At 37.7% G+C, this 26,668-nt stretch overlaps 1 protein-coding gene across 2 annotated transcripts in view; it reads left to right on the top strand.

The window, feature by feature from the left end:
• The window catches only part of FUT8 (fucosyltransferase 8), a 318,971-nt gene that overhangs the window by 186,481 nt on the left and 105,822 nt on the right, over positions 1-26,668 (top strand). For both annotated transcript variants that reach the window (XM_068964112.1, XM_068964113.1), the window contains exons 5-6: positions 24,324-24,439; positions 24,556-24,718. In XM_068964112.1, the coding sequence (XP_068820213.1) occupies positions 24,324-24,439; positions 24,556-24,718 (279 nt within the window). The remainder of the gene's footprint in view (positions 1-24,323; positions 24,440-24,555; positions 24,719-26,668) is intronic.

Genomic DNA, 26,668 nt, shown 5'->3' with positions numbered 1-26,668 from the left:
AAGCATTTCATTATTGACTTGGGAAAATGTCACATCCTGTAGCTTGGGTTATTTTATCTATGTTTTGTTAATACACGAGTATACACACACACACACACACACACACACACACACATATTTAGCACGTCAGTTCAGTTCAGTCACTCAGTCATGTCTGACTGTTTGCCACCCCATGAACTGCAGCACGCCAGGCCTCCCTGTCCATCACCAGCTCCGGGAGTCCACCCAAACCCATGTCCATTGAGTTGGAGATGCCATCCAACCATCTTCCATCTTTTCCTCTGTTGTCCCCTTCTCCTGCCCTCAATCTTTCCCAGCATCAGGGTCTTTTCCAATGAATCAGCTCTTCACATAAGGTGGCAAGGTATTGGAGTTTCAGCTTCAAAATCAGTCCTTCCAGTGAACACCCAGGACTGATCTCCTTTAGGATGGACTGGTTAGATCTTCTTGCAGTCCAAGGGACTCTCAAGAGTCTTCAACACCACAGCTCAAAAGCATCAATTCTTTGGCACTCAGCTTGCTTTGTAATCCAACTCTCACATCCATACATAACCGCTGGAAAAACCATAGCCTTGACTAGACGGACCTTTGTTGACAAAGTAATGTCTCTGCTTTTTAATATACTGTCTAGGTTGGTCATAACTTTCCTTCCAAGGAGTAAGTGTCTTTTAATTTCATGGCTGCATTCACGATCTGTAGTGATTCTGGAGCCCCCAAAAATAAAGTCAGCCACTGTTTCCGCTGTTTCGCCATCTGTTTGCCATGAAATGATGAGACCGGATGCCATAATCTTAGTTTTCTGAATGTTGAACTTTAAGCCAATATTTTCACTCTCCTCTTTCACTTTCATCAAGAGGCTCTTTAGTTCTTCCTCACTTTCTGCCATAAGGGTGGTGTCATCTGCATATCTGAGGTTATTGATACTTCTCCCGGCAGTCTTGATCCCAGCTTGTGCTTCTTCCAGCCCAGCGTTTCTCATGATGTACTCTGCATAGAAGTTAAATAAGCAGGGTTTCAATATACAGCCTTGACATGCTCCTTTTCCTATTTGGAACCAGTCTGTTGTTCCATGTCCAGTTCTAACTGTTGCTTCCTGACTTGCATACAGGTTTCTCAAGAGACAGTTCAGGTGATCTGGTATTCCCATCTCTTTCAGAATTTTCCACAGTTTATTGTGATCCACACAGTCAAAGGCTTTGGCATAGTCAGTAAATCAGAGATAGATGTTTTTCTGGAACTCTGTTGCTTTTTTGATGATCCAGCAGATGTTGGCAATTTGATCTCTGGTTCCTCTGCCTTTTCTAAAACCTGCTTGAACATCTGGAAGTTCTCGGTTCACGTATTGCTGAAGCCTGGCTTGGAGAATTTTAAGCATCACTTTACTAGCATGTGAGATGAGTGCAATTGTGTGGTAGTGCCTTTGGCAGTGCCTTTCTTTGGGATTGGAATGAAAACTGACCTTTTCCAGTCCTGTGGCCACTGCTGAGTTTTCCAAGTTTGCTGGCATATTGAGTGCAGCACTTTCACAGCATCATCTTTCAGGATTTGAAATAGCTCAACTGGAATTCCATCACCTCCACTAGCTTTGTTTGTAGTGATGCTTCCTAAGGCCCACTTGACATCACAAATTTAAGATGTCTCACTCTAGGTGAGTGATCACACTATTTAGCACTCATACACACTATTTAGCACATACTGTAGTATAGTCAATTATGGAAGAAAATAGAAAGTTCTTTGATGTAACCTGAAAACAAAGCCTAGGGCATAAGATGAATTGTTCCTTCATAGGATTAGTTGTGTGAATACATTTGAGTGTAGTGTTAGTTTAAAATTTCCCATTTCAGTATGAAAAAATTCAAATTTCTTTTACCTTTGAACTTGATATTAGTAGTCTGTGGCCAATCAGTCTTTGATGAAAGGCTAAAAAAAAGTTTTTATTTAGTTCAGATTTAGATTGAAGTATTTAAGAACATGAAAGTGGCATAAGATTCTACCTCGGAAAGCTTAAAATGCATTATGTCTTTTAACTTCAGCTTCCTTGTTGTGACAAGGCAGGATGGCATACAAAAAGAACGGAAAAGCTCTGAAAGGGTTAGCCCTCAGTTGTTGATAATGTTTACCTCACTGGGGTGTTGTACAGCTTCCTTAGCACTAGCAAAGCAACTTAATACCGCTGGATGAAAGACAGTTAAGTCATTAAGGGTATGGTAGTGCTGTTATGAAGGGGTGTGGCAAACCAGTGATCATTTTTCCATTGGTTACGTGGAGGGAAGCTGCGATACAGAACAGTTTGAATCTAGAATGCTGGATGAAGTAGCTCGCATCTTTAATCTATCAGCTGAAAATCAGTGGTTGCCTTTCTCTTAAACTATTCTGGTGTGTAACCAAGACAAATGTGTACTTTTACAGCAGACTTTTGCAGTGTGTGTGTTGCAGGGAGGGGGTTGTGTAACCCAGTAGCAGTGTACTTTACAGATACAGTTAACAGTGCAAACAAATCTCAGATTGATTATAACAATTCTTTACATGACTTGGTTGTGACTAGAAAGGTATAAAACCTATTGCAAGATATAATAAAAAAATTTTTAGCTGGGAATAAACAAAGGTCATTGCTTCTAGATCTCACCTCCTAGTTCTTCAGGAAATTTCCAGTTTCTTATTAACTGAGGGATTAATTATGAGAGCTTTTCTGCAGCTTTGTGCATTTGTAGCCGTATGTGCAGTTGATGTTTTGCCAGCTCCATTCTTAAAATAGACACTGAATGCCTTTGGATATATATGAGGCTTTTTCACTTTGGTTCTGTGTCATCATTGTTTCTTTGCTGAAAAATTGTTCACAAAAAATGATTGTGTGAGTGTGACTTGAAGTAAAGTATGCATTTATTTATAATTTATGGACAGAATGATTGGGTTCCCTTTATTCTAGCAATGGCTTCTGATAGGGAATGTGATTGTTTTCTTTTAGATAATGAATACACAAGTGATGAGGTCTTCATTAATTATCAAAGACAAAGATCTGTTCAAACTTCAGCCTTTGGTGGAAAGCAAAGGAAGACTCTGCTAGAGGATGAACTTGCATTTGGGAAATGTCATTCTTTCATGCAGGTAGCCTAGTTCTGTCTTAATAAGGGCTTCCCTGGTGGCTCAGTGGTAAAGAATATGTCTACCAATGCAGGAGATTCAAGTTCGATCCCTGGTTTGGGAATATCCCCTGGAGGAGGAAATGGCAACCCACTCCAGTATTCATGGCTGGGAAATCCCATGGACAAATGATCCTGGCAGACTCCAGTTCATGGGGTTGCAAAAAGAGACACGACTGACTTAGTGACTTAACACCGACAGTTTCTAATAATGATACTAGTGGAAGTTTGCAGACATGTTAATCACCTTTTCCTCTAAAATAATTCCAGTGGACCTGCCATCCAGTGATTTACTACTATTTTGTTTGAACCTGAGTGGGTTATTAGCAATGGAAATAGCACATTTTATGTTTTTCTGTCTTTTTTCGGGGGAGGAAAAACTTGTTGGGAAACTATCTCCAGTCATTCTTTAATGCATCATTCATTTGATAGCCATTTCTTGAGCATTTACTATAGGTCAGCACTTGGGCTGGGTCATGACATGTTTATTGATAGGATATGAATATGATATGGTAGCCACTGTCTGAGTGGAGAATTATCATTTATGGATGTATTGGGTGTTTTGCACTCATTCCTTCCCAGGATCCCTCCCTTCTCCACCTCCCTTCCTTTTTCATTCAAAGCAACAGATAATATTTGTGGTTATTTTATTAATATGTTTCCTCTGATACTGTAGCATATCTTCACTGAGTCTTCCAGAAATTCCTTAGCAATGATAAGATGGTTACTGTTCTATAAAGTGCTTTTTGTTTTCAAACAACGTATTTACTTTGTCCTTCTATGTGTCTTAAAGTATCAGTGTACTGTAATATCATCTGGGCTATATTAACTTAACTAATAACAATGGAATCCCAGGCCACCTTACCTGTGAAAGTGTAAGTTGTTCAGTCATGTCCGACTATTTGCAACCCCATGGACTATACAGTCCATGAAATTCTCTAGGCCAGAATACTGGAGTGGGTAGCCTTTTCCTTTCCCAGGGGATCTTCCCAACCCAGGGATCGAACCCAGGTCTCCCACATTGCAGGCAGATTCTTTACCAGCTGAGTCACAAGGGAAGCCCACCTTATCTGAATGCAGAAACATAGATGCAGGTCAAGAAACAGGAGTTAGAACCGGACATGGAACCCTGGACTGGTTCAAAATTGGGAAAGGAGTATGTCAAGGCTGTATATGATCACCCTGCTTATTTAACTTATATGTAAACTATATCATGTGAAATGCAGGGCTGGATGAGTCATAAGCTGGAATGAAGATTTATATTGCTGGGAGAAATACCAGTAACCTCAGATATGCAGATGACACCACTCTAATGGCAGAAAGCAAAGAGGAATTAAAGAGCCTCTTGTTGAAGGTGAAAGAGGAGAGTGAAAAAGCTGGCTTAAAACTCAACATTCAAAAAAATAAGATCAGGGCATCCAGTCCATCACTTCATGACGAATAGATGGGGAAACTGAAAACAGTGACAGACTTTATTTCCTTGGACTGCAAAATCACTGTGGATGGTGACTGCAGCCATGAAATTAAAAGATACTTGCTCCTTGGAAGAAAAGCTGTGGTAAACCTAGACAGCATATTAAAAAGCAGAGCCATCATTTTGCCTACAAAGGTTCATCTAGTCAAAGCTGTGGTTTTCCCAGGAGTCATGTACATATGTGAGAGCTGGACCATAAAGAAGGCTGAGTCCTGAAGAATTGATGCTTTCAAACTGTGGTGCTAGATAAGACTTTTGAGAGTCCCTTGAACTGCAAGGAGATCAAACCAGTCAATCCTAAAGGAAACCAACCCTGAATAGTCATTTGAAGGACTGATGCTGAAGCTCAAATCCTTGGCCAGCTGATGCAAAGAGCCAACTCATTGGAAAAGACCCTGATTCTGGGAAAGATTGAGGACAAGAGGAGAAGGGGGTGATAAAAGATGAGATGGTTGGATGGCATCATCAACTCAATGGACATGAGTTTGCACAGACTCGGGGAGATGTTGAAGGACAGGGAAGCCATGCTGTCCTTGGCTGTCCATGGCATGCTGCTGTCCATGGGGTCACAAAGAGCTGGATATGAATGAGCAACTGAATATCAATAACAAACAATGGAAATGAAGTTAAACTGACAAATTGCTGATATCAAATCTAATCTTTGTCAGTAGAATTGAAATTAATTTCTGTTCCACTTAGGTTGTGTTGATTTTTTTTTTGACCTTTGGAATGATTATTTTTTAACTTAGCTTAAATAAATATACACAGAGATGATTCCATGTAAATGCATATGCAAAATGGAAAAGTATAATTTTGATGTGGTATGATTTTTAACTGTAGATCTATATTAGAAAAATCACAGTTTTTACTTCATGTGAGCATGCATGAAGATTAAATGTACTTATTAGTCATTGATTTGACAGCAGCATTGTTCAGTCAGAATTCCTTGATACTGGTGTATAATTTTTATAGAATTCTTTCCAGAGCTATTAATTCACTTGCAGGAGCTATCAAGGCTGGTGTTCTGAGGAAGGATTGTATTCCTTTCTTCATGTGATAGGCTATTTTAATGTGACCAAAATTTTTAAAAGCCACCCTTCTTTCATATTCCTTCAGATTTTCCTTGGAGACTATGGTGTGAATGTGAAGAATAGCTAGGGAAGTTACTAAATCTTACTTACTATCTTGATAGTTTTCAGCTAATGTCTCCAAGATAGCATATTAAGAAACCAGATATGAAACTACACAATTCTTTGAAGACTTAATGATATTCTTTTAAAAAAAGTAGATCATAGCTTAAAATTTGTGTAAGTTTCTCTCATAGGACTTACTATATTCTAGTTTATTGAGTTTTCCAAGCAGGGTGCTGTGTAAACACTTACTTTGATATGGAAAATTTTATTACTACTTTTTTTTAAAAAGATCAGTCTTTCTACTGATCAGTTTTATTACTGATTTTTTAAAAAATCAGTCAGCTGAATTCGTATGACAAAACTTCATATTCTTTATAAGGTTTATAAAATTTTAGGAAGGTACTATAAAGATATTCCATAATAGTATGTGCTATTCTACAATAGAACATGGTAAAAATGTTAATAAGTAACATTTATTGAGCCTCCGCCTTTTTGAAGCATTTTCTTCTTCAACATGAGTCTTTGTGGGGTGATTGTTATTTTCATAGTGCAGATAAGGAAATTATTATCAACATTATGGTTATTTAACCTTAGAAAGGAAATTATTATAAATGTATTAATAACCTTTCTAAGGTTAAATAACTTGTTTAGAGTCCCATAGCTAGTAGGACCCTGATCAAAGTCCTTCTTCCTCTAGAACCTATTGTTTTAACCTTTGTACAGTTACCCTAACCAGCAGTTAAGAAGGCACTGATACAAATGACCTGTACAGTGAGGGTGATGAATTAATCTAAATTATTCACACTTACTAGAATGTTATATATCCCAGAGTGGCTTGGCTTGGAGTAAAAGACATGCTGGTGTAACCAAAGTTTTCTTTGGAGGCCTAGAGACTCTTTGTCTATATCTTAAAGCAACTAGGATAATTAGCTCTACCGTCACTGCCCTACATGAACAAACATATCCTGGTAACATTGAGATGGATATTTATAGCTTATGCCATCTCACTGTGAATTTGTCTTTCATGTATTTTGATTTATTCTGTTAACTAACAGAAGGGAAGAATAACAGAAGCCTGGATTCCGGTTCTGGCTACACTGCTTATTAGCTTTGAAACCTTGAACAAAGTTGCTTAACCTCTCTGAACCTCACTTTCATAGCTATAAGGATACCTCTTTTTTCTTGATTGTTCTGAGTTGTAAATGAAATAGTTTTCTTAAATGTCATCATAGTACCTTGAAGATAATGAGAGTACCATATGTGATAATAGTTATTATTATTTTCATTATGGATGTAGAAAAAGAACAGGGAGTAAATTTTAAAAAACAACAGAACTTGCTTTACAAAGTTGAGTGTTTTGGAAACCAGCAGTTCAGTGATAAGCATTAAGATGGACTAATGAGAAATGCTGGACTGGAAGAAACACAAGCTGGAATCAAGATTGCTGGGAGAAATATGAATAACCTCAGATATGCAGATGATACCACCCTTATGGCAGAAAGTGAAGAGGAACTAAAAAGCCTCTTGATGCAAGTGAAAGAGGAGAGTGAAAAAGTTGGCTTAAAGCTCAACATTCAAAAAACGAAGATCATGGCATCTGCTCCCATCACTTCATGGCAAATAGATGGGGAAACAGTGGAAACTTTATCTTTTTGGCTCCAAAATCACTGCAGATGGTGACTGCAGCCATGAAATTAAAAAGACACTTACTCCTTGGAGGAAAAGTTATGACCAACCTAGATAGCATATTCAAAAGTAGAGACATTACTTTGCCAACAAAGGTCCGTTTAGTCAAGGCTATGGTTTTTCCAGTGGTCATTTATGGATGTGAGAGTTGGACTGTGAAGAAAGCTGAGCGCTGAAGAATTGATGCTTTTGAACTGTGGTGTTGGAGAAGACTCTTGAGAGTCCCTTGGACTGCAGGGAGATCCAACCAGTCCATTCTGAAGGAGATCAGTCCTGGGTGTTCTTTGGAAGGAAGGATGCTAAAGGTGAAACTTCAGTACCTTGGCCACCTCATGTGAAGAGTTGACTCATTGGAAAAGACTCTGATGCTGGGAGGGATTGAGGGCAGGAGGAGAAGGGGACAACAGAGGATGAGATGGCTGGATGGCATCACCGACTTGATGGATGTGAGTTTGAGTGAACTCCGGGAGATGGTGATGGACAGGGAGGCCTGGCGTGCTGCAATTCATGGGATCGCATAGAGTCAGACACGAGTGAGCGACTGAATTGAACTGAATGAGACCTACCCTTACTTTAAAAACATTATAGTCCTGGAAATCAGAGTTTTTTAGTGCAAACTGCATATTCTCTTGCTTGGTGTTTGGAATAAGCCTTTCTCTGCCCAAATAAGCAAATAGAAGCCCCCAAATATTATAGTCCTTGCAGTCTGTCAATCTGTTTAATTTAAATGTCTTCTAAGTATACATGTTTATATCTTTAGATGTGTCTATGTGCATGTATATGTGTGTGTGTGTGTTTGAAAAGGAGTATATGTATGCATTTGTTTAAATCTAGATTAGTTTGTTTGGTTAGTGGTCTTATCCTTAGTTTACTCGGAATTTTAGTAAAAATTTAGTAAGAATTTTTGTAATTTTTGACCTTTTTTTGAACAAGCCATTTAATATGAAAACTTAATTTTTGCCTAAGCCCAGTTTCCCACCTTATAAATGGAAAATAAGCAAAAACAGAACCAGTCATCAACAAAAAGAGAAAAATATGTTTTCAGAATATGGTATCCACTCTATATCAGGAATATAAATAAGATAATTTTTCTGAAAAAGCTGTAGAAGAGGAGAAAAGAGAAAACCTAAACTCACTGAGAATTATTTGTGTTTTTACCCTCCTTTCCATGCATATTTTTAAGTGGTTCAACTCTGCCTTATCTTAAAGCATTTCTTAAAAATTGGAAGTATGCCTGAAAAGGAGACAAAAGTATTCTTTGGGAAATATGTTTTCCAAAATGAGTGTTTTCTAAGATGTTCTAAATTTTTACTTATCCTCAGAAATGGCTGGTAATGGGTTATCAGCAAGCTATTCAAGTTTGTACCCTTGTTGTATATGACCTTACCGCTGTGTTACAGGGAGCATCTGCTTAGAAGGATTTGGGGATATGTTCCTGGGCCAGACATCCAGAAATACGGGTTTGCAAGGTTTTCAGTGTTTTGTTGTATGGGTTCGGTTTCACTTACTGAGCTAATAGTAACAGTATTATCATTTTATCCTTTGAATCTGACAAATCTAAAAGATTGGCAGTAGATTTGAACTGGCAGACAACCAAGGTCTTTGCATTTCTTAATATTGTCATTCACTGCTTTCTTAATTTGTAAGAAGAGCTTTCCAATAATAGTTTATTTTAATGGGTCTACTTGGTACATAAACTCTGACAAAAATTCAGTAATCTGCTGTAAATGCAGTGCCCAGAAAATATTCTCACCAGACCCTTGCCCTTTTGAGAATATGAGGTAAATTAGCTGTTACTATTGAGAAATGTTAAAGCTCAATATTCAGAAAATGAAGATCATGGCATCTGGTCCCATCACTTTATGGGAAATAGATGGGGAAACAGTGCAAACAGTCTCAGACTTTATTTTTTTGGGCTCCAAAATCACTGCAGATGGTGATTGCAGCCACGAAATTAAAAGACGTTTACTCCTTGGAAGAAAAGTTATGACCAACATAGATAGCATATTGAAAAGCAGAGACATTACTTTGCCGACTAAGGTCCGTCTAGTCAAGGCTATGGTTTTTCCAGTGGTCACGTATGGATGTGAGAGTTGGACTGTGAAGAAGGCTGAGCGCTGAAGAATTGATGCTTTTGAACTGTGATGTTGGAGAAGACTCTTGAGAGTCCCTTGGACTGCAAGGAGATCCAACCAGTCCATTCTGAAGGAGATCAGCCCTGGGATTTCTTTGGAAGGAATGATGCTGAAGCTGAAACTCCAGTACTTTGGCCACCTCATGTGAAGAGTTGACTCATTGGAAAAGACTCTGATGCTGGGAGGGATTGGGGGCAGGAGGAGAAGGGGACGACAGAGGATGAGATGGCTGGATGGCACCACGGACTTGATGAATGTGAGTCTGAGTGAACTCCGGGAGTTGGTGATGGACAGGGAGGCCTGGCATGCTGCGATTCATGGGGTCGCAAAGAGTCAGACACGACTGAACGACTGAACTGAACTGATTGAGAAATGTTGAAATTTAGAAATTTCTCCAAAACCCAATAAACATTAAAAGTGGAATAACTTGGTATCTGATAACCGTGGCTAGAACCATGGTCTCTTCATATTTTCTGTTTCTTCCTGGTTCAGTCTTGGAAGGTTTTTCTTTTAAGCATTTATCTATTTCTTCTAGGTTGTTCAGTTTATTGGCATATAGTTGTTTGTAATAATCTCATATGATCCTTTGTATTTCCATAGTGTCCATTGTAACTTCTTTTTCATTTCTAATTTTATTGGTTTGGATCCTCTCCTTTTTTCTTGATGATTCTGACAAAACATTTATCAATTTTGTTTATCTTCTCAAAGAACTAGCTTTTAGTTTCATTGATCTTTGCTATTGTTTTCTTCATCTCTATTTCATTTGTTTATACTATGATCTTTATGATTGCTTTCTTTTACTAACTTTGGGTTTTGTTTGTTTTCTTTCTCTAGTTGCTTTAGGTATAAGGATAGGTTGTTTATTTGAGATTTTTCTTGTTTCTTGAGGTAGGATTATATTGGTATAAACTTCGCCTTTAGAATTGCTTTTGCTGTGTCCCGTAGATTTTGACTTCCCTGGTGGCTCAGACAGTAAAGCATCTGCCTACGATGCAGGAGACCCGGGTTTGACCCCTGGGTGGGGAAGATCCTCTGGAGAAGAAAATGGCAACCCACTCCAGTTCTCTTGCCTGGAAAATCCCATGGATGGAGGAGCCTGGTAGGCTACAGTCCATGGGGTCACGAAGAGTTGGACACAACTGAGCAACTTCACTTCACTTCATAGATTTTGAACTGTGTGTTCATTGTCATTTGTTTCTAGGTAGTTTTTATTTCCTCTGTGATTTCTTCTATGATCTCTTTATTATTTGGTAATATATTATTTAGTCTCCATGTGTTTGTGGGTTTTTTTTCCCCTGTAACTGATTTCTAATTTCATAGTGCTATGGTCAGAAAAGATGCTTGATATGGTTTTAGTTTTCTTAAATTTACTGAGGCTTGATGTGTGACCCAAAATGTGATCTATCCTGGAGAATGTTCCATGTGTATTTGCGAAGAAAGTGTATTCTGCTGCTTTACTATGGAATGTCCTATAAATATTAGTTAAGTCTCTCTGGTCTAACATGTCATTTAAGGCTTGTGTTTTCGTACTTCTGTCTGATTTGTCTGTTGGTGTAGGGAAGGTGTTAAAGCCCTCCACTGTTACGGCGTCACTGTCAGTTTCCCCTCTTAGGGCTGTTAGCACTTGCCTTATATTAAGGTACGCCTCTGTTGGGTGCATGGTGTGGAAGTATTAAGTCCCTTAGTCGTGTCTGACTCTCTGTGACCCCATGAACAGTAGCTGCGAGGCTTCTCTGCCCATGGAATTCTCCAGGCAAGCATACTGGAGTGGGTTGCCATTCCTTTCTCCAAGGGATCTTCCCCATCCAGGAATCAAACCCAGGTCTCCTGCATTGCAGGCAGATTCTTTACCGTCTGAGCCACCAGGGAAGTCCTATGTTGGGTGCATATGTATTTACAATTGTTACGTCATCTTCTTGGATTTATCCTTTGATCATTATGTAGTATCCTTTCTTGTCTTTTGTAACAGTCATTATTTTAAAATCAATTTTTTTCTTATACACGTATTGCTATTCCATCTTCTTCTGATTTCCTTTTGCATGGAATATCTTTTCCACCCCTCAGTTTAACCTGATTTGTAAATCTTGCCCCAAATTCTTTGTGTTAACAAGGATGCTTTTCTCTTATTTGAAGTGAGCAGGGACAACTGTCAGTCTAGATTGTTCTGTTTTTGGCTGCTGGATAATGAAACTATGGTCTAGTTTACACTTTCTATTTCACTTGTCAAAATAAACATCGACACAGATTTCCTTGGAGAATTGAGCCTAAGACCTACTTAATGTTGATATCACATTATCTTGGAGCTGAATTTCCCTCCAGATTTTCCCATGTGATTATTCTTTTAAAACTGATGTTGTTGCTTGAACCTTCTACCAATCCTTGGGTTCCATTTACATTTTTACATACTCTGTAAAATGAATAAGCATAACTATAAGAAGCAGTTCATTTGAATAAAATGATATTTTCTCTCAATAGATAGATCTCTTCCATCTATCTAATTTGACAAAGCTTGACATTTGAATAAATGCGTTTATTTTTTGTGGTTTTGCTGCAAATATTTTAGTCCCGTGAGTGCCCATTTAAAATTCTAACTGAAAAAACCAACAGACAAATTTAAAAAATGAGCATATGTCAAGTACTGAGTATAATTCTTATTTTCAGCCAGTTTAGTTCATATTTATAAATGGTCCAACTTTATGACAGGCCTAGTAGTTTATTGGCAAGATGCCAATAATATAGAAGATAGATTGCTTTTTTAAAGAATTCTTTTTATTGGGTGAGATGATCTTATCTTAGCAGTTGTAGTCTTCCATGGCAATGACAGAGTTTAGGCAGATGATGAACAACTATGTTGGTTAATCTCGTCTAAATAAAAGATATTTTAGTTGGTATTTTTACAGCAATATTTTTTTTTCTTTTTAAAATTTTAATTATATATTTGTATATATCATTTAGTATAGTTTGATTTACAAAGTTGTGTTAATTTCAGGTATACAGCAAAGTGATTCAGTTATATATGTGTGTGTGTGTGTGTGTGTGTGTGTGTGTGTGTGTGTGTGTGTGTGGAGAGGGAAATGGCAACCCACTCCAGGATTCTTGCATGGAGAATGCCAAGGACAGAGGAGCCTGGTGGGCTACAGTCCATGTGATCATAAAGAGTCGGACAAGACTGAGCGACTGACACATACACAAAAATATGTGTACATATATTATATACATATATATAATTATTATATTCATTTATATCATTTTTTTTAGATTCCACATATAAGTGATATCATATATTTGTCTTCATTTTACTTCACTCTGCATGACAGTCTCTAGGTCCATCCACATTTTTACAAATGGCATACATATTTCTGCCTATAATATGTATATAATATATATTCTTTTTCAGATTCTTTTCCATTATAGGTTGTTATAAGATATTGAATATAATTCCCTGTGCTATATAGTAAACCCTTACTGTTTCTCAGTTTTCTTTAACATAGTGGGTATATGTTAATCCCAAACTCTCAATTTATCTCTACCTCCTGCTCCCCTTTGAGAGCCATAAATTGGTTTTATGTCTGTGAGTCTTTTTCTGTTTTGTAAATAAGTTCATTTATATCATTTTTTTAGATTCCATATATAAGTGATATCATTTATTTGTCTTCATTTTACTTACTTCACTCTGCATGACAGTCTCTAGGTCCATCCACATTTCTACAAATGGCATGATTTCGTTTCTTTTTATGACTGAGTAATATGCCTTTGTGTATATGTACCGCATCTTCTTTGTCCATTCATCTGTCTGTGGACATTTAGGTTAATTCCATGTGCTGACTTTAGTAAATAGTGCTGCTGTGAACATTGGGGTGCATGTATCTTTTAGAATTAGAATTTTCTCCTGATAAATGCCCAAGAGTGGGATTGCTGGATCACATGGTAACTCTATTTGTAGTTTTTCAAGGAACCTCTGTATCGTTTTCAGTGGTACCTGCACTGCTTTACATTCCCACCAATACTATGTGAGGCTTCCTTTTTCTCCACATCCTTCCCAGCATTTATTATTTGTAGACTTTTTGATAATGTCCATTCTGACCTGTGTGAGGTGATATATACCTCATTGTAGATTGATTTGTATTCTCAAATGATTAGTGATTTTGGAGCATCTTTTTATTTGCCCGTTGGACATCTGTAAGCCAAAGAGAGAGGCCTCAGATGAAACTACACCTGTCAACCTTTAATTTTGAACTTTTAGCCTTCCTAACTATGGGGAAATAGCTTTGTATGAGCTACCAGTTTATGGTATTATGTTATGGCAGCCCTAGCACACTAATACAGCATATGAGAGTTCTAATTACTCTACATCTCACCAACATTCAATCTTATACTCTTAATTATTATCATCACTGGTCATAGCAAACACCCTCTTCCAACAACAAAAGAGAAGACTCTACACATGGACATCACCAGATGGTCAACACCAAAATCAGATTGATTATATTCTTTGCAGCCAAAGGTGGAGAAGATCTATACAGTCAACAAAAACAAGACCGGGAGCTGACTGTGGCTCAGATCATGAACTCCTTATTGCCAAATTCAGACTTAGATTGAAGAAAGTAGGGAAAACGGCTAGACCATTCAGGTATGACCTAAATCAAATCCCTTATGATTATACAGTGGAAGTGAGAAATAGATTTAAGGGCCTAGATCTGATAGATAGAGTGCCTGATGAACTATGAAATGAGGTTCGTGACCTTGTACAGGAGACAGGGATCAAGACCATCCCCGTGGAAAAGAAATGCAAAAAAGCAAAATGGCTGTCTGGGGAGGCCTTACAAATAGCTGTGAAAAGAAGGGAGGCGAAAAGCAAAGGAGAAAAGGAAAGAGATAAGCATCTGAATGCAGAGTTCCAAAGAATAGCAAGAAGAGAAAAGAAAGCCTTCTTCAGTGATCAATGCAAAGAAATAGAGGAAAAGAACAGAATGGGAAAGACTAGAGATCTCTTCAAGAAAATTAGAGATACCAAGGGAACATTTCATGCAAAGATGGGCTCGATAAAGGACAGAAGTGGTCTGGACCTAAAAGAAGCTGAAGATATTAAGAAGAGGTGGCAAGAATACACAGAAGAACTGTACAAAAAAGATCTTCATGACCCAGATAATCATGATGATGTGATCACTAATCTAGAGCCAGATATCTTGGAATGTGAAGTCAAGTGGGCCTTAGAAAGCATCACTATGAACAAAGCTAGTGGAGGTGATGGAATTCCAGTTGAGCTATTTCAAATCCTGAAAGATGATGCTGTGAAAGTGCTGCACTCAATATGCCAGCAAGTTTGGAAAATTCAGCAGTGGCTGCAGGACTGGAAAATGTCAGTTTTCATTCCAATTCCAAAGAAAGGCAATGCCAAAGAATGCTCAAACTACCGCACAATTGCACTCATCTCACATGCTACTAAAGTAATGCTCAAAATTCTCCAAGCCAGACTTCAGCAATACATGAACCGTGAACTTCCAGATGTTCAAGCTGGTTTTAGAAAAGGCAGAGGAACGAGAGATCAAATTGCCAACATCTGCTGCATCATGGAAAAAGCAAGAGAGTTCCAGAAAAACATGTATTTCTGCTTTATTGACTATGCCAAAGCCTTTGACTGTGTGGATCACAATAAACTGTGGAAAATTCTGAAAGAGATGGGAATACCAGACCACCTGACCTGCCTCTTGAGAAATCTGTATGCAGGTAAGGAAGCAACAGTTAGAACTGGACATGGAACAACAGACTGGTTCGAAATAGGAAAAGGAGTACGTCAAGGCTGTATATTGTCACCCTGCTTATTTAACTTCTATGCAGAGTACATCATGAGAAACGCTGGACTGGAAGAAACACAAGCTGGAATCAAGATTGTTGGGAGAATTATCCATAACCTCAGATATGCAGATGACACCACCTTTATGGCAGAAAGTGAAGAGGAACTAAAAAGCCTCTTGATGCAAGTGAAAGAGGAGAGTGAAAAAGTTGGCTTAAAGCTTAACATTCAGAAAACGAAGATCATGGCATCCAGTCCCATCACTTCATGGGAAATAGATGGGGAAACAGTGGAAACAGTGTCAGACTTTATTTTTGGGGGGCTCCAAAATCACTGCAGATGGTGACTACAGCCATGAAATTAAAAGACGCTTACTCCTTGGAAGAAAAGTTATGACCAACCTAGATAGCATATTCAAAAGCAGAGACATTACTTTGCCGACTAAGGTCCGGCTAGTCAAGGCTATGATTTTTCCTGTGGTCATGTATGGATGTGAGAGTTGGACTGTGAAGAAGGCTGAACGCCGAAGAATTGATGCTTTTGAACTGTGGTGTTGGAGAAGACTCTTGAGGGTCCCTTGGACTGCAAGGAGATCCAACCAGTCCATTCTGAAGAAGATCATACCTGGGATTTCTTCGGAAGGAATGATGCTAAAGCTGAAGCTCCAGTACTTTGGCCATCTCATGCGAAGAGTTGACTCATTGGAAAAGACTCTGATGCTGGGAGGGATTGGGGGCAGGAGGAGAAGGGGACGACAGAGGATGAGATGGCTGGATGGCATCACTGACTCGATGGACTTGAGTTTGAATGAACTCTGGGAATTGGTGATGGACAGGGAGGCCTGGCGTGCTGCGATTCATGGGGTCGCAAAGAGTCGGACACGACTGAGCAACTGAACTGAACTGAACTATCATTCAATTAAAAGATCCTTTTATAATTTTTATTAGAATTATATCCAATCAATTTGATCTGTGATTACTTCTTCAGGGGATATATGATATTTGCATGCATATCTTAGTATTGTTTAGATTTATTCCTTCCTTATCATTTTGTTTGCTGTTTTAAATGTGATGTATTTAAAAGATACATCTTGTAATTTGTGGTTATTGTTTAGGGATATTAAACTAATTTTTTATATTTTTATACTGTGTCTAGAAATTTCCTTGAACTCTCTTAGTGCAGTTAGTTTGTGCATTATATTGGATTTTCTACATTAAAGATCATATCATCTTTGAATATCAACAGTTGTTTCTTCCTTTCCTATGTTGGAAGTCTTACTCTTTCTTACTGCCTTGACTAAGACTTCCAGAACAGCGGTTAACAGCAGTGATGGCAGACATTTCTTCTGCTGTTTCTAACTTTAAAGGGAATACTTTTAATTTTGATCCATGTGATTTTTACTATGACGTTTTTGATACATACTCCTTATCAACTTAGGGAGTTTACCTTCTATTCCTTAAGAATTTTATAATGGATAAATTTTAACTTTTGTCAAATGATTTTTTTCCTGTTTCTGTTGAGATGGTAATTTTATTATTGCCTTTAACTTGTTATTTCATTGAATTTACATTAGTATCTTTTCTAGTTATAAACCGACTAGATATTCTTGATAAAGTCTAGTCATGGTGTATTTTTTAAAACATTGCTATGGTAATATATCACTTAGGATTTTGAAAACAAATTTTTAGTTGGCCTTTAATTTTCCTTTTCCTGACCTTTATACCACTTTTCTATCAATTTTTTACTAATTTCAGGAGTGGGAGTTTGGAACTTCTTCTCTTTTTATTTTCTGTAGGAGAAAAATTTATATAACTATTTTATGAATATTTGTGAAACTAATATATAAAAATGCCTGCTCCTAGAGTTTTTTTACTTAAATAGCTTTTTGATTACTGATTAAATTTCTGTTTATTCTTGAATCTATTTTGATATTTCAGTTTCCTCTAGAAGTTATTTTTTCCCATATCTTAACATTAAGTGCCTGAAAATATAGTATTTTATGATGAGTTAAAATTCTTTATCTGTGCTTGTAATTCTCTTTTCATTCCTAATATTGTTTATTTGTGCCTAGGTTCTCTTTCTTAATAAAGATCTTTATTGTTTCAGCATTCATGGCAAAATCATTGGAAGTATTAATATTTAAGAAAGGCAACCTATTTTAAATGAACTATTAAATACATTTCTGATGAGAAAAGTTTAATTTTTCTGAGAGAGCTGTATAATCATAACACTTAGGCTACAGATTCACTGTTTTTCATATCTGACCACAAAACAGGAATTTACTGATTTTTATGTTTTCAACAGAGCCACTGAATTCTCTGAAAAGTGGCTTATGTTTGTGTATTAGAAGGACAACATCATGTTTGAAAGATTTTCTTCAAATGTTTTATTCCAGAGAATTTCATAATTTTTGAAATAGGCATAATATTAGAAAACCTGAACATGTTGACATTTTTAATAGGAAATGAAGATCATCTACAGGAAACCCTGTTTCATATTCCATGACATTAAATATAATCAGTGTAATAGGCCAGCAACACGGTCTGCTTTCCTTTCATTCTCTGATGACTAATGATGTTTAATCTTTTAATATGCTTATGTTTTTAAAATTTATTTTGTGTGTGTGTGTGAAGTATCTATTCAAATCTTTTCCCTTTTTCCCCCTGCTTGGGTTGTGTTCTGATGATTGGATCCTTTATACAATTTAGACAGAAATCTTTTAATAGATATAGGATTTGCAAATATTTTCTTCTAGTCTGTGTCATGTCTCACCATTGTCTTAACAGTGTCTTTTTAAATAAAGAGTTTTTAATTTCAGTGAAGTCTGATTTATCAGTTCTTTCTTTTATGGATCATGCTTTGGTATCATATCTAAGAAAACTTTGCCTAACTGATGATCATAAAGGTGTATTTTTTTGTCTTCTTCTATGAGTTTTATTGTTGTAAAAGCTATTCTTTCTCCACTAAATTGCTGTGACTTTATAATAAATCAGTTTTGCATACTATGTATGGTCCTATTCCCGGATTCTATTCTGTTTCATTGATTTCTTCATTTATCTTTATGCCAGTACCTCGCTATATTGATTATTGTAACTTTACAATCTTGATATCAGATAGTGTTGGTCTTTCAGTTTTCTTAGTCTTTCACAGATTTGTTTTAGATGTTTGCCGTTCCATATGAATTTTAGAATTGGCCTGTCAGTTTCTAAGCAAAGTTCATCATTTTTACTTTGCAGATTTTATCTTTTTTACTGCATCATATTTAATTTTTTCATGATTTTGTTACTTTGAAATATCAGTTTCCCATTGTTTTTTCCTAAATATAGAAATATATTGAACTTTATATGTTGATTTTGAATTCTGCAACCTTATTAAACTCCCTCAGATTTTCTACTTGGGAACTTACAAGTTTCCTGAATTTAGATGTTCAAATAACTCACCAGAGTTGGATATTATTTTTAAAAATAAGCCTTCTGTCCCTTCCTCTTTTTCTTTTCCTGCTAGAACTCCAGTAATCATAGATTGCTTTGCTTATGGAATTTATAATTTGATTTTGAGAATATATAATTTCCTTAGTCTTCCTTCACTCTTCTTTTTGTTTCTTTTTGCTCCTCTGACTAGATAATTTCAAATGAGCTGTCTTCAGGTTCACTAATTCTTTGCTTGATCCAGTCTATTGTTGAAGCTTTGTGTTGAGTCATTGTATTTTTCAGGTCTAGGTTTCCTGGGTTTGTTGTTGTTGTTGTTGTTATGGTTTCTGTTTTCTTATTGAATTCACAATTTTGTTACATGCATTGTTTTCCTAATTTTTATTAGCTATGTTTTTTCACAGTTCACTGAATTTTTTTCAGAGGATTGCTTTCAGTTCTTTGTTAGACAGTTGATAGATCTTCATTTCTTTGGGTGTAGTGATTGGAGCTTTATTAGTTTCATTTGCTGGTTTTATATTTACCTGATTCCTCATGATCCTTCTGTCCTTGTGTGGATATATTCTCCTTTGAGAAAGTGGCATATTTTCCAGCCTTTACTGAATTAAGCAGGGAGAGACCATTACCAGTCAGCTCAGCTTAGGGTTCTGGATGGGCAGCTGGTAGCAGCCTTGGACAAGGAGTGCTTACATTCAGGGTCTTGAGTTAGAGAAGGGTACTGTGTGTGCTCTGAAGTTGAGGGACAGAGCAAGTGTTATTTTTCTGCATTTGAGTAGGTCTCAGAGCTGGGCTTTGCATTTTCAGACTGAACTGCTAGCTGAGATCTGTGTTCAGGTAGGGCTGCTTGCTGGGCTCTGTAGTCACCTAGTCAGGCAGGGTTGTGGGCCACGTTCTCTGGCCTGCTGTCCAGGGATTGCTGTTGGTTGCATTTTGGGAATGAGCAGGGCCATACACTGAGCTCCACATTCATCCATGGTTGAATGGGGCCTCAAGCTATGCCCCCTGACTTGATGATACCATTGGGAAGACTCTGTATTCAGTTAAAGCCATACACAGAGCTCTATGATCAGACGGGAACTCAGGGTGTACTCCTAGATCAGATTGGGACATACACTGTGCCCCAAAACTGGGTGGGCCTACAGGCTGGGTTCTGTCACTTATAAGGCTATTGTCTGTACTCTGCTGTTTGACAGTCTCTTGCTGGGCTTCTTGGCCAGGTAGGGTGCCAGTTGTACCCCACAGTTGGGTGGAGCTTGAAGCTATGCTCAGTGGTTGAGGAGTTGCTTTTTGGGCTCACTGGTTGGGTGGAGCCATAGGTTATGCTTCATGATTAGGTGAGGTGGCTACCTGGACATTCAAACTGGGTGGGTTTTCATGCCATGCTCAGCAAATGAATGGGTTGTAGGCTATGCTGTGCTGCTGTACAGCGCCAAGGGCTGGTCTCCACATAGTCAGTACCAGAGGCTAGGCTTCAAAGCTGTCGAGGGATGCTGTTTGGACTTCCTCAGTCAGACAGGACCAGTGGTCATGCTCTGCAGCTGGGCAGGGCTACTGGCTTGTCTGTCCGCTTGAATGGGCTTATAGGACGGGCTTCAGAGACCAGGGTCTCCGGTCACCTGTGAGGCTGGAGACTATGTTTAGCAGCAGAGTGGTGCTTCTGGCTCAGTTCTCTGCTTGAACAGACCTATAGAATGGGCTCTGTGGCTGCCTGAGGTCCCTGGCCAGGTTTCCTGGTCAGGTTGGCAGTACACTGGGCTTCGCAGTTGGGTGGGCCTGCTGACTTGCTTTCCTCCTAAGTAGGCCATAGGATGTTCTTCATGGCTGCCCAGAACTGTGTGGCATCTTTTGCCAGTCTTCACTGTTGGATGGGATTGGAGGCTATGCTCAGTGATTGCATGTGGCCAGTGACTTTCTTCCCTGCTTGGGTGGCCATAGGATGTGCCGAGTGACTGCCTAGCATCTCAGGCCAGTCTTCCTGCTCAAGGTGGGGTTGAAGGCTATGCTCAGCAGTTGAGTATGGCTGCTGACTTGCTTCCCTGTATCAGCAGAGCCCTAGAACTTGCTCCTCCTCCAAGACAGCCCTCTGGCTGAGGAACCAACCAGGCAGAACTGCCAGCCAAATGCCCAGACCAGCTGAGTTCATGAGCTCAGCTCTGCAAGAGGTCAGAGTTGCTTGATCAGGATCTCCATTCAGGCCCAACTACTAGTAGGAATGTAGTCTGCCAAGATCTGCACACTGACTGCTGTGAGCCCTTTCCTCCTCCTCTATCTCTAGCTGATTCTCCTAGTAGTCCCCATGAAGTACTTAAGTGGGCCTCCCAGGAAGCATCTGGAATGCTGGGGAAGCTTCATGTCCTCTTACACTCTTCTTTTCCTGCAGGAGAAACTTTAGGCCGAGGGGATCTCTTCAGTGCAGCACTGTGCTGAGCTGGTGAGGGTTGGGGTCGGGGAGCTGGTCAACGTGAACTCACTCCTCTTGCTCTTCTAATGCCCTTTTCCTCGGCTTTTATGGTTGAAGGGGATACTTCATACTCACCCTTTCGTTCTGGGATCTTTAAAAAGGTATCTAGTCTGTGAATAGTTGCTAGTTACTCTTTCCCTGAGGAGTACTGAAGCCAAGAATCACCTATTTTGCCCTCCACCTTTCTCCAGATTCCAGTTTTATTAAACCATTGTTTTGTATGTTTTACTGAGTTTTCACATGTTGTTTTTGTTGCTGTTGTTCAGTCGCCAAGTCATGTCTGACTGTTTGTGACCCCATGGACTGCTGCACACCAGGCCTCCCTGTCCTGGGTTTTCACTTGTTCCAGCCTTAATGATAAATCTGACCTCTGTTACTTCATCTTGGCCAGATTCTATATATCTTTTTGCACAGTGAATGTAATAAAACATTCAATTACCTAAATATTCAGGTAAAGAGATTGTTCTTACAGATTTACTCTTTTCTGTATGGGATTTGGAAAGAAAAGCCCTTATTGTGTTCATTTTTTGCATTGACTTTTCTATTACTTTTCTTTATCTATAGTTTATCCATAGTTGGGTTACATTATTACACATAAATCACTAATTCTTTTCTGTTCTATTAGGATTAGATCGGATTTAATGCTTAATGGAACTCTGCTGAAAAGACCTTATGCTGCTTTTCCATGCCTGTTTTCCCCTAACGTTATTCCATCAAAGTATGAAGAAATGAGATAAAAAGGAGAACTTGGACATATCTTTCTATTGACTGAAATTTTGTATCACTAAAATGTAATCTGGAAAAGGACATCCTAATCCTATGGTATATTGCTGCCATAATAAATTACAAGAGGTGGTAATTTTATTTTGTTTTCAGATTATTTCCTACAAATCAGTCATCTAATTCAGAAAGCGGTTAAGAGCCAAGTTTTAAAAATTATGTACCAGGAAATGCCTCATTTATGAATGTATACGTATTTGTGCTCATAAATTGGGTAATTGTGCACCTAACAACTCTCTTCATTTTACCATTATTCTGTTGTTTGTATACAAATGAGGCTTTTTTTAATTCAAATTCTGTAGCCTGGAACATTCACGATTAATGGATGACTATCATTTCTGCTTCTGTTCAGTGTTAATGCGTACAATTTCATGTGAAATTATAGAATATTTTATTTACTCTGGTATAACTGTAGCTTCCCTGATGGCTTAGACAGTAAAGCGTCTGCCTGCAATGCAGGAGACCCAGGTTCAGTCCCTGGGTTGGGAAGATCCCCTGGAGAAGGAAATGGCAACCCACTCCAGTACTCTTGCCTGAAAAATCCCATGGGCGAAGGAGCCTGGTAGGCTACAGTCCATGGGGTCACAAAGAGTCAGACACGACTGAGCAACTTCACTTTCTTTCTTTCTTTATAACTGTAACAAGAGCTTCTTTACTAAGCATTCATTCTGAAGTTAATTTGGCTTTATCTGTTATATAAAAATGCTAGAAAAGGTATTTAAGTTTTATATTACTTTTTTCATCAGGTTGATATCTAAATTTAAGTTTGGTCAAGTATAGTTTAAAAATTGGAATGATTGCAATGGTACAAATTAATATTCCAGGCATTTTAAGGTTACAGCTTATCTCGAAAATGACTGAGCCCAGATACAGTAGTCCTGAGCCCAGATACAGTAGTCCTGATGAGGTTTATTGACAGACACTGTGCTAGCTATATAGAGACATTTTATCATTTAAATAGATTATGGAAGAAAAAATCAGCCTTTTTTTAATTTTCTCAATATTTTTCCAAAAGTATTTCTCAATATATTTCCAAAAGTATATATGCATATTTATATATGTGTATGTAAATATGTGTGTATGTATTAGTTTCCTATTGCTGCTGTAACACATAACTATAAACTTTTTGGCTTAAAATAGTAGAAATTTATTATCTTACAGTTTGGGAAGTCAGAAATGAGTTACATGGAGCCAAAACCTAGGTGTCTATGGGGCCACATTCACTAGAGACACTCCAAGGGAGAATCTGTGTCCTTGCCTTTATCAGCTCCTAAAGATGCCTTTCTTGCATTTGTTGCTCATGACCCATTCCTCCATCTTCAAAGTAATAGGTATGACCTTCTCCTCTTTTATAATAAAATTTCCTTCTACTCCCTTCTTATAAGAACACTTGTGGTTATAATTTATGACTCACTTGGGTAATCCAAGCCTATTTCCCCTTCTCAGGATCCTTAATCACACATATAGTTTTCTGTCACCTAAGATAGCATTACAGATTCCAGGATTAGGATGTGAATATCTTTTATGGCAAAATTGGAGTATAGAATACTGTCAAAAATCACATAAAAACAAAATATGTTAGAAATAAGTACAGTTTGGAAAAAAGTTGTACAGGTTGATAATATAAGCAAGAAATCCTGGAGTTCCTCTGCTATGTTCCAACATTTTATATTGACTGGTAGTTTTCATAAACATAACATAAACATAAACAGGACATTAACTGTCAGGTGTTTTTCCTGGTATTCTTCATCTTCTATTCTTGTCTTTCCCTTCCTTGTAAAACCAATGCTTAGTAATCTAAGGTCATAAGTTCATGAACTGGAGCACAGGTCTACACGGCCTGATATTGTGATTAATTTAGAAATAATTTGCATTTGATATTTGAACATAGACACATTTTCAATTACATGCTTTCATACTCCTTTTAAGCCTTTTTGTCACCCTCTCCTTCAACTTTGTTTTTCTCAACAGCAGTGAAAGAATTGATCGCTTTGGCACTAATGATGTTATTCAAAGTAGTATGAGTTTTTAGGAGACAATTCTAAAGGTTCCTTAATTCTTCCAAGATCATACATCTCTGAGCTAGATTATTTTTTTCTGTGTTCAGTATCATTCCAGTGTTTATGTCTTACCCTTTTACCTTTGGAGAAAAAATTTCATTTGGTATTTCTAATATGTGTTATGGTCCAGTGACTTCTAGAGTTACCAATAAATAGGTTTTAGCAAAGTAAGCATGTATTTTCTTGCATAATGTATAAGCTAAATGTTTACGTTTTCTTCCTTGAACTACAGAATACCAGAAGGCCCCATTGATCAGGGGCCAGCTTCAGGAAGGATTCGTGCTTTAGAAGAGCAGCTTGTGAAGGCCAAAGAACAGATTGAAAATTATAAGAAACAAACTAGAAATGGTAGGTAATCATATACTGTTTCTCCTCTTCAATATACTGATATTAGTACAAATAATTGAAAGTTTCCTTTCATCAGAATGTTGGAAATGCTAATACTCTCCATTGCTTGACAACAGGTTTGGGGAAGGATCATGAAATCCTAAGAAGGAGGATTGAAAATGGAGCTAAAGAGCTTTGGTTTTTTTTACAAAGTGAGTTGAAGAAATTAAAGAATTTAGAAGGAAATGAACTCCAAAGACATGCAGATGAATTTCTGTCAGATTTGGGACATCATGAAAGGTACTTCCTTTACATTTCATTTGGGATTTAGTAAAGATTATAATCTAAGAATGGGAAATGGAAACCTTTGTTAATTTCCCTGCTGAATGGCAAATGATATCTTCCATGCTGGGAAAGATTGAGAGCAGGAGGAGAAGGGGACGACAGAAGATGAGATGGTTGGATGGCATCACCGACTCAATGGACATGAGTTTGGGTAAACTCTAGGAGCTGGTGATGGACAGGGAGGCCTGGCATGCTGCGGTTCATGGGGTCGCAAAGAGTTGGACATGACTGAGCGACGGAACTGAACTGAATGTTTAGAAGCAGTAGAGTGCCTGAGGGCTCAATGGACAATAATCACTGAAAGTAGTTCATCACCAGGAAGTATTATTTTAAATGAATTTCTAGAAACCTTTATGCCCTGAATAAACTCTGAAGGTAGTGCTCAGTCAGCTAGCAATACATTAAAATATCTTCCTTTATATCTCCTTGTTATACAACTGACATTTGAAGTGGAGTGTGCAGTTTACATTATAGTACATTCATTGGAACACATACTGAGGCTGGCAGTTATGTTTTGAATTGAAACACTGAAAACTTCAGCAACTTTTTGAGATTTCTAGTGAAAAGTTAATAAGTTTTTGATAAAAGGAGCATTCTGTTAATTGCTCTTCCATTTAGTTGCTAGAAAGAAGAACCTAAAATCTGCCTAGTTAAATTTGTTTCTCCTGTTTGCACATTTCTGAAAATGTGGAGTTTATCTTCCGTGGCAAAGGACACATTTTGGTCTGGTGTGTTCATGCAGAACAAAATGTATCTGAGAATCTTTATAGATATGTAAAACCTGTCCATACGCCTATTATATTTGCAAGTCTATATTCTCAGTGGGATTCTGATGGCAATTACTGTCTCATTAGTGAACAATAAAAGAAAAATTGTTGTATTAACACAGTCTACCACTGTGAAGAGGAAAAGAATTACCCCACAACCTAGAGATTCATATATATTAACATATCAGCAATATTGTAGTTATTTTAAAATATTGCTTTGCTGTTTTAAGTGAAATTACAAATAAAATCTGTCAGTTTATTGGAATCATTTTAGTATTAGTGAATCTATAGCAGTTTAAGATAGCATAAATTTCAAGGGGCATTGATTTACTAGGCCACAGATTCAGCAGTCCCTTTGAAATTTTTGCCTAACTTGCAGTCAGGCCATACTTAGACCTTTAAACCAAATATGGACTGATTCTGTCCTTAATGCTTCTCCACCCTAAGCTGATTCTGGGCACCAAGGTTCTGTTATTTGGAAGCTTTGTGCTTGCGTGCTTTGCTTATTGCAGTTTTTTAGGAAAACGCAGATCTGAAGAGGATTTGAGTTGGGCAGGCTATATGGTATTTTAAAGGATAAATTTTGGCTCTTCTGATAGAATATTTAATTTTAAAGTTTGAATGATTTAATTACTTGAAAATTTCATTTTTTCAGTTCAGTTCAGTAACTCAGTTGTGTCCGACTCTTTGTGACCCCATGGACTATAGCACGCCAGGCTTTCCTGTCCATCACCAACTCCCAGAGCTTGCTCAAACTCATGTCCATCGAGTCAGTGATGCCATTTTATTTTTTTGCCTTTTCCAAATTAAAATATTTGTGCTTAGGTTCTGTGACTGTATGTAGGAATTGAAAAAATATGTGGAAATAAAAAATGTTGGGCCCTGAAAAGTTGATGTAAATCAGTGTTGATTTTTTTGTGAGTTGAGTTCAACCTTAAATACATTTTGTTTCTTTTCACTGCCTTTTAGTTAAGTAATAATATTTTGCTGAAAACAAAAAGGGAAAGAGACCCAAAATACCCAGTTTCTTTTGCTGTCTTAAGCAGAACTTATAATGAACTTGGGATACAACTTCACAGGGTAGTAATTTAACTCCAGGCAGCCAGATTAGAATGCCGTATTACAATAATGAACAAAG

This window comes from Capricornis sumatraensis, chromosome 2, assembly GCF_032405125.1.
Source record: "Capricornis sumatraensis isolate serow.1 chromosome 2, serow.2, whole genome shotgun sequence".
NCBI classification, from domain to species: Eukaryota; Metazoa; Chordata; class Mammalia; order Artiodactyla; family Bovidae; genus Capricornis; species Capricornis sumatraensis.
This window is presented reverse-complemented; position numbering and strand designations above follow the sequence as displayed.